The sequence below is a fragment of the Salmo salar genome, chromosome 22 (genome assembly GCF_965601325.2).
Source record: "Salmo salar chromosome 22, fSalSal1, whole genome shotgun sequence".
NCBI lineage: Eukaryota > Metazoa > Chordata > Actinopteri > Salmoniformes > Salmonidae > Salmo > Salmo salar.
In genome coordinates this window covers 54,328,756-54,337,465 of record NC_138312.1, presented here as the reverse complement: position 1 = coordinate 54,337,465, position 8,710 = coordinate 54,328,756, and the positions used below count along the sequence as shown (strand labels likewise).

At 43.5% G+C, this 8,710-nt stretch overlaps 1 protein-coding gene across 2 annotated transcripts in view; it reads left to right on the top strand.

Moving 5' to 3' along the window:
- The first annotated feature begins 1,274 nt into the window (after positions 1 to 1,274).
- Positions 1,275 to 8,710, top strand: part of LOC106583709 (protein phosphatase 1 regulatory subunit 1A) — a 63,868-nt gene continuing 56,432 nt past the window's right edge. For both annotated transcript variants that reach the window (XM_014168229.3, XM_014168231.3), the window contains exon 1: positions 1,275 to 1,638. In XM_014168229.3, coding sequence (XP_014023704.1) covers positions 1,558 to 1,638 — 81 coding nt within the window. In that variant the 5' untranslated portion in view covers positions 1,275 to 1,557. The remainder of the gene's footprint in view (positions 1,639 to 8,710) is intronic.

Below are 8,710 nucleotides of genomic sequence, written 5' to 3'. Positions count from 1 at the left end.
CTATGTTACAGGACATGCCTGATCAGAGTGGAGGCTATGTTACAGGACATCCCTGATCAGAGTGGAGGCTATGTTACAGGACATACCTGATCAGAGTGGAGGCTATGTTACAGGACATACCTGATCAGAGTGGAGGCTATGTTACAGGACATCCCTGATCAGAGTGGAGGCTATGTTACAGGACATCCCTGATCAGAGTGGAGGCTATGTTACAGGACATCCCTGATCAGAGTGGAGGCTATGTTACAAGACATCCCTGATCAGAGTGGAGGCTATGTTACAGGACATCCCTGATCAGAGTGGAGGCTATGTTACAGGACATACCTGATCAGAGTGGAGGCTATGTTACAGGACATACCTGATCAGAGTGGAGGCTATGTTACAGGATATACCTGATCAGAGTGGAGGCTATGTTACAGGACATCCCTGATCTAAGAGTGGAGGCTATGTTACAGGACATACCTGATCAGAGTGGAGGCTATGTTACAGGACATCCCTGATCTAAGAGTGGAGGCTATGTTACAGGATATACCTGATCAGAGTGGACGCTATGTTACAGGACATCATAATGAATACAGCAGAGCATCTATCTGTCACGGCTTCATCTTATCATGACTGACAATGACATCATGATATCATATCTGATTGGACCTGATTCATCATGAGCTTATCAAATCAAATCAAATCAAATGTATTTATATAGCCCTTCTTACATCAGCTGATATCTCAAAGTGCTGTACAGAAACCCATTATCATAAATGACCATGATGTCTTGATATCATATATTTTCTGACATGACATATCATGATCTTATGACGACTGAACATATCTCTGTCTCGTGGCTTGTCTGTAAATGTTAATAAATACAGGTCAATATTATATGTCTGAAGATGAAAGGGACGTCCGCTGTGTTATGTTCAGTACCCATCAATATGTTATGTAGTGTATGTGTTGTGTACATCTGTATGTGTGTGTGTAGGTGTGTGTGTAGGTGTGTTGTGCCGTGTGTGTGTAGGTGTTTGACTTTTAAAAAAATCCACCATTACTAAAATATTTTTTCTGAGCGTGTTGGTGTGATGTATTTGGCTGCTTGTAGGAGTTAGGAGAGCCTCAGCCTCCGGCTTGGTTTGGCTCTGCAGTTAAGTCCCAGTGCAAGACCAGCCAATAGAACGAGAGAGAGCGGAGAGGGGGCGGGGTCAAATGCGAGAGGGAGGCATACTCAGCGAATGAGAGAGAGAGAGAGAGAGAGAGAGAGAGAGAGAGAGAGAGAGAGAGCTGGAGAGAGAGGTCTTCAGAGCGCAGTATGCCCTTGCTTCCCTCTCTAGTACAGAACTGAAAGGAGACCGGGCAGAGGAACAGAGGAACACAGGAATAGTAGAGCTGGAAAAGAAAGAAAGACTGAAAGAGTACAGCATCGAAAGGACAGGGAGAGAGAGAGAAAGGGGGTAAAAGAAGGGGACAGGTGTGAGGAGATAGAGAGACACAGAGAGAGAAAGTGCTCGATAGTGATCTGTGCAGCTTCTACTCTACTACTACTACTCTACCACCAGCAGGACCATGGAGACAGGCAGCCCCAGGAAGATCCAGTTCACCATGCCTCTCCTGGACTCACACCTGGACCCAGAGGCTGCTGAACAGGTGAGGAGGCAGTGGGGGTGATCATACAGGACCTAGCTTTCCTAGGTGTTACTTACAGGATCAATGAGTTACAGTTTTACCGGTGCGATCGCAGCCAGACTTCAATCTGAAAAGACATAGGGGCAGGCTGGAAATGGGGCTAGGCTAGGGGGTCGCAGGCTGGAAATGGGGCTAGGCTAGTGGGTCGCAGGCTGGAAATGGGGCTAGGCTAGTGGGTCGCAGGCTGAAAATGGGGCTAGGCTAGTGGGTCGCAGGGTGGAAATGGGGCTAGGCTAGTGGGTCGCAGGCTGGAAATGCGGCTAGGCTAGTGGGTCGCAGGCTGGAAATGGGGCTAGGCTAGTGGGTCGCAGGCTGGAAATGCGGCTAGGCTAGTGGGTCGCAGGCTGGAAATGGGGCTAGGCTAGTGGGTCGCAGGCTGGAAATGCGGCTAGGCTAGTGGGTCGCAGGCTGGAAATGCGGCTAGGCTAGTGGGTCGCAGGCTGGAAATGGGGCTAGGCTAGTGGGTCGCAGGCTGGAAATGCGGCTAGGCTAGTGGGTCGCAGGCTGGAAATGAGGCTAGGCTAGTGGGTCGCAGGCTGGAAATGCGGCTAGGCTAGTGGGTCGCAGGCTGGAAATGCGGCTAGGCTAGTGGGTCGCAGGCTGGAAATGGGGCTTAGCTAGTGGGTCGCAGGCTGGAAATGCGGCTAGGCTAGTGGGTCGCAGGCTGGAAATGGGGCTAGGCTAGTGGGTCACAGGCTGGAAATGCGGCTAGGCTAGTGGGTCGCAGGCGGTTATGGCACAGGACCTCATAGTCTCTCAATAGTGTCCGTTCTGAGAGCATTCGGTGTGTCGGGATCAATTAGTTATGACACGGGGAGGTTATAGCCCTTACAGAGCAGAGTGGGAATCTCAATAGTTGGCGCGACTGTTAAATTGGTTATTTGCATTGACTCCTCCTTCCGTTTTATTAAATGATTATAATTGTTTTTACGCTGCTGCTACTCACTGTTTATAATCTATGCATAGTCACTTTACCCCTACCTACATGTACATATTACCTCAATTCCCTCGACTAACCTGTACCCCTGCACACTGTGTTTGTACCGGTACCCCCTGTATACAGGGTTGTTATTGTTATTTTATTGTTATTTATTTATTTATTTTTTACTTTAGTTAGTAAATATTATTTTTACTCTTATTTTTCTTAAAGCTGCATTGCTGGTTAACGCCTTGTAAGTAGGCATTTCACTGTAAGGTCTACACCTGTTGTATTCGGCGCAGGTGACAAATAACATTTTATTTTATTTTATTTTATTTAAAGCTCAATGTTAAATTAAAATCTCCTTACCATCATATGTAGGCCAACAAGACACCAATGGTGATGTACACAACACTCTCCCCGCCTTTCGTCATGATCCGTCCAGCCGTTACCGAGAACCACTATACTGGATTGTTTACAGGGCTGTCAGCATAAGGGGTCATCAGACAATTTTTTACCCAAACCTACGTAACTCAAAATCTACTCATCGGATAAAAACAAGGATACAACGTCCATAAGGTGACCATTAGACTTACAGAACTAGTCAAAAGTTTGGACACACCTACTCATTCAAGGGTTTTTCTTATTTGTACTATTTTCTGCATTGTAGAATAATAGTGAAGATATCAAAACTATGAAATAACACATATGGAATCATGTAGTATCCAAAAAAGTGTTAAGCAAATCAAAATATATTTTATATTTGAGATTCTTCAAAGTAGCCACCCTTTGCCTTGATGACAGCTTTGAACACTCTTGGCATTCTCTCAACCAGCTTCACCTGGAATGCTTTTCCAACAGTCTTGAAGGAGATCCCACATATGCTGAGCAATTGGTGACTGCTTTTCCTTCACTCTGCAGTCCAACCCATCCCAAATCATCTCATTTGGGTTGAGGTTGGGTGATTGTAAAAATGGTAGAGGCAAGTGGAAAGGGGAGAACTTGTCTGTCGGCCCTGCATTAAAGACCAAAATTGATTAAAGAAAATTGTGATAAATAAAGAAGTATACCCTTTTCATTTAAGGACCAAAAAATGGACAGCTGTGCCTTATAAGTCATATAATAGTTAGGAAGAGATCTTCGATGTACCGGTTCCAGGGCACATGGTTTATGAACTGATACACAAAATGAAGGCGGATTCAAAACTTTTCTATTTCAATTATTATACAGAATTCTTGCAACCAATAGAATGTTGTCCACATGTACAGTAGCATGTTTTTGGTAGCAGGTTCAGGATCGGCTGAAGAATTGTAACATTTACTGTCCGCTGGGTGATTTGAAAAGTCATAGTCAATCGATCAATAATATAATGCAATATAATATAATAGCAAAACATTTGATCTTTGATTTACAATCTGTAGAAACTATGACAATAGAAAAGTTCAGAAGTTTTGTGAAACATCACAGCACAGCTGAAAAATATATGGCAAACAGAAATCCAAACTGGATGGTGTTCAGAGATAGATGGGAGGGGTTGAGTGGAGTTGAAGGGTGGGACTAAAACAACAAGTTAACCAATATAAAATATACTGTGTCCGTAAAATGTATATAGTATGTATACCCTGGAAGTAGAAGCCTAAGTGTTGTTTATCCACCCCTTTCCAGGCTCCCTTGTCTTGCAAAAATCCTATAATCATTTGTCAACAAACAGCTTCGTTATTATCTATCAGTAAATGGTGTTCTTAATATTAATCAATCCGGATTCAGACCTAAACATAGTACTACTATGGCTACCGTGCTTGTTGTAAATTATATTGCAAATGCCTTAGATGATAGAATGAATTGTGCTTCCACGTTTGTAGACTTCCCGATGGTTTCATAATTATCTCAATGACAGAACTCAGGCCATCAAGGTAGATGATATCAAAAAATATATATACATATTCATGTGCATGCAGATAAAGTGTTGTATTCCACAGACACAGTGTTGTATTCCACAGACACAGTGTTGTATTCCACAGACACAGGGTTGTATTCCACAGACACAGTGTTGTATTCCACAGATACAGTGTTGTATTCCACAGATACAGTGTTGTATTCCACAGATACAGTGTTGTATTCCACAGACACAGTGTTGTATTCCACATACACAGTTTTGTATTCCACAGACACAGTGTTGTATTCCACAGATACAGTGTTGTATTCCACAGATACAGTGTTGTATTCCACAGACACAGTGTTGTATTCCACATACACAGTGTTGTATTCCACAGATACAGTGTTGTATTCCACAGATACAGTGTTGTATTCCACAGACACAGTGTTGTATTCCACATACACAGTGTTGTATTCCACAGATACAGTGTTGTATTCCATTGCTCCATCAGTTGACCAAGCCTTTTCAAACTGGAAGACAGATTTTCTATCACTGTAGAGGTCACTATTGGCTCTAAAGTCAGTGCTGAATGTAAATAAAACAAAATGCTTTTTCTAGGTGTCACGATTGCGTGGAGAGACGGACCAAGGCACAGCGTGCTCTGAGTTCCACATATTTTATTTAGTGAAACTTACAAAACAAAAGGAAACAAACAACTAACCGTAACATCAGAGGTGCTACATGCACTAACTCAAAACAAGATCCCACAATGGGGAAATGGCTGCCTAAATATGATCCCCAATCAGAGACAACGATAAATGGCTGCCTCTGATTGGGAACCATACCAGACCAACCTAGAAATAAACACACTAGATTACCCACTCTAGTCACATCCCGACCTAACCAACATAGAGAATAAAAGGCTCTCTATGGTCAGGGCGTGACACTAGGTCCCATAACCTAGATTTAAATGAGTTTGTAATGACAAGTTTGAACAGTACACAGATTGAGTGAGTTCCTTCCTACAAATATAATGGTTTAATAATAATAGACCAACATAGCTACCGTAGCAGGTCAAAGCTGTGTGCTGGAAAACCTTGGTAGAGCCACATCCCAGAGTAGACATTGTGGCGCTCATGTGAATTTTCTATCTTTTTCTTCAGACCAATGCCTACTTCTCACTTTAAACTTATTTTTTTTGTTGGTTTTAGTAGATTAATTAGGAGTGTTGGAATAGTTTAATAATACTGTTATAAATCATTAGGGTTATGGTCATGGGAGGGGACTCTTCATTTGTCCAATCTTCATTTGACATTTGACTTTTTGACAATTCTGGTGCACTGCCCTTCTACCCGTGATTTATTTGTATGTAACTTTAGGTTAAGTGTGTGTGTGTGTGTGTGTGTGTGTGTGTGTGTGTGTGTGTGTGTGTGTGTGTGTGTGTGTGTGTGTGTGTGTGTGTGTGTGTGTGTGTGTGTGTGTGTGTGTGTGTGAGAGAGAGTGCGTGATGAGAGACAGGTGTTGCTCAGGGATCACAGTGGGGTCAGTCTCTGGCTATATCTCAGCCTGTTGTACTGAGAGTGTGGACAGCCTCTGGCTATATCTCTGTCTGATGTCCTGAGAGTGTGGACAGCCTCTGGCTAGATCTCAGCCTGATGTGCTGAGAGAATGGTCAGCCTCTGGCTATATCTCAGTCTGATGTGCTGAGAGAGTGGTCAGCCTCTGGCTATATCTCTGTCTGATGTCCTGAGAGTGTGGACAGCCTCTGGCTATATCTCAGCCTGTTGTACTGAGAGAGGGGTCAGCCTCTGGCTATATCTCTGTCTGATGTCCTGAGAGTGTGGACAGCCTCTGGCTATATATCTGTCTGATGTACTGAGAGTATGGTCAGCCTCTGGCTATATCTCAGCCTGATGTACTGAGAGTATGGACAGCCTCTGGCTATATCTCTGTCTGATGTCCTGAGAGTGTGGACAGCCTCTGGCTATATCTCAGTCTGATGTCCTGAGAGTGTGGACAGCCTCTGGCTATATCTCTGTCTGATGTACTGAGAGTATGGACAGCCTCTGGCTATATCTCAGTCTGATGTACTGAGAGTGTGGACAGCCTCTGGCTATATCTCTGTCTGATGTCCTGAGAGTGTGGACAGCCCCTGGCTATATCTCTGTATGATGTACTGAGAGTGTGGACAGCCTCTGGCTATATCTCTGTCTGATGTCCTGAGAGTGGGATCAGCTCTCTGCGAGCTGTAATGTGAGCAATGGGTGTCAATTAATGAGATTGTTAATTTAGCTGGTATAGAATCGCTATTTACATTTAATTACTGAGGAGGAAGTGAACCATGAATCACACTGTCCTCTTGTTACGATATCAATAGGCACTAATTACTGAGGAGGAAGTGAACCATGAATCACACTGTCCTCTTGTTACGATATCAATAGGCACTAATTACTGAGGAGGAAGTGAACCATGAATCACACTGTCCTCTTGTTACGATATCAATAGGCACTAATTACTGAGGAGGAAGTGAACCATGAATCACGCTGTCCTCTTGTTACGATATCAATAGGCACTAATTACTGAGGAGGAAGTGAACCATGAATCACGCTGTCCTCTTGTTACGATATCAATAGGCACTAATTACTGAGGAGGAAGTGAACCATGAATCACGCGGTCCTCTTGTTACGATATCAATAGGCACTAATTACTGAGGAGGAAGTGAACCATGAATCACACTGTCCTCTTGTTACGATATCAATAGGCACTAATTACTGAGGAGGAAGTGAAACATCTGATCGAACAATCTTTGGTGCTGTATGTGTAAGGTTGTGTGTTTGTGTGTGTGTGTTATTTTGCCCGTGCATAACTGTCCTACAGTTACCTCTACTGTAATGATATAGGTTGTGGAAATCTCCTTCTCCCTCTGTTAGAGTCAGACAGCCTTGAGCACTAATCATGTAGCTCTCAGCCGCCCTGCAGAGAGAGACTTGGCTGGGTGCCACTCAGAGATGACACTCTTAAGAATCCTGAGATGCTGAGACCTGCATGGCTTGGCTGACATGGTGTAGTCGACCACAGAGCCTATCAGAGCAGAGCTGGCTGACTGGCATCACAGAGCCTATCAGAGCTGGCTGACTGACGTGGTGTGGGCATCACAGAGCCTATCAGAGCTGGCTGACTGACGTGGTGTGGGCATCACAGAGCCTATCACGTGGTGTGGGCATCACAGTATTTCAGTGTGGGGCTGACTGACGTGGTGTGGGCATCACAGTATTTCAGTGCGGGGCTGACTGACGTGGTGTGGGCATCACAGTATTTCAGTGTGGGGCTGACAACAAGAGGCCAACTAATATGCTTCAGCGTTTCCTTGTTTGGGTGTTTAAGTATTTTTGTGTATTTCATTGTTAAAGTTTTTCAGTGTCTCACTATTCCAGTGTGGGGTAGCACTTTGTTTCAGTGTCAGTTTCAGTGTTTCAATGCTTAGGTGTTTCAGTGCTTAGGTGTTTCAGTGCTTAGGTGTTTCAGTGCTTAGGTGATTTAAGTGGTTTGTGTTTCAACATTTCTGTGTTGTAATGTTTCAGTGTTTCACAGTGTTAGTTAAATGCTTTTTTGTTGTTGTGTAGCAGTGTAGCCAACTACTGGAATGATCCACTGGACACACACTGGTTGAATCAACATTGTTTCCACATCATTTCAATGAAATTACGTTGAACCAATGTGAAGGAGACGTTGAATTGACGTCTGTGCCCAGTGGGTACAGACTACTTTTTTTTGCAAAAATAAAATACAGTTGAAATAGGTAAGGATTTATTTTCTTTATTAGCATCAGACCAGATTAATTCTGACGTGAAACATAGTTTTGGGGTTTAATAGGCTAAATTACACATTTTGTTAACATCTGACCCCAAAGTTATCTGTTCTTGTGATTTGTATTATTTTTCACGAAGTAGTTTGCATGTTCTTTTTCAAAGTAATTTGAGTTAGGTAAACTATTTTTCTTAAGGGCAGCTTTAGTGTCGCTTAACTTATTCCACTGTCAAGTAATTGGTAGCTTGATAAACTATATTTTCAGTAGCTTCCCCAACACTGGTGTTTCAGTATTTTCAGGAATTTGTCATAGAACAGCAATGGCATCATAGTGTCTCAGTGTGCCTGTGTTGGTATCACAGGCCTTCCTCCATGCCTCAGTACTCCCTGTTGTGCCTGGACACCTCATAGTGTGTAGATCAGGCTCTGGA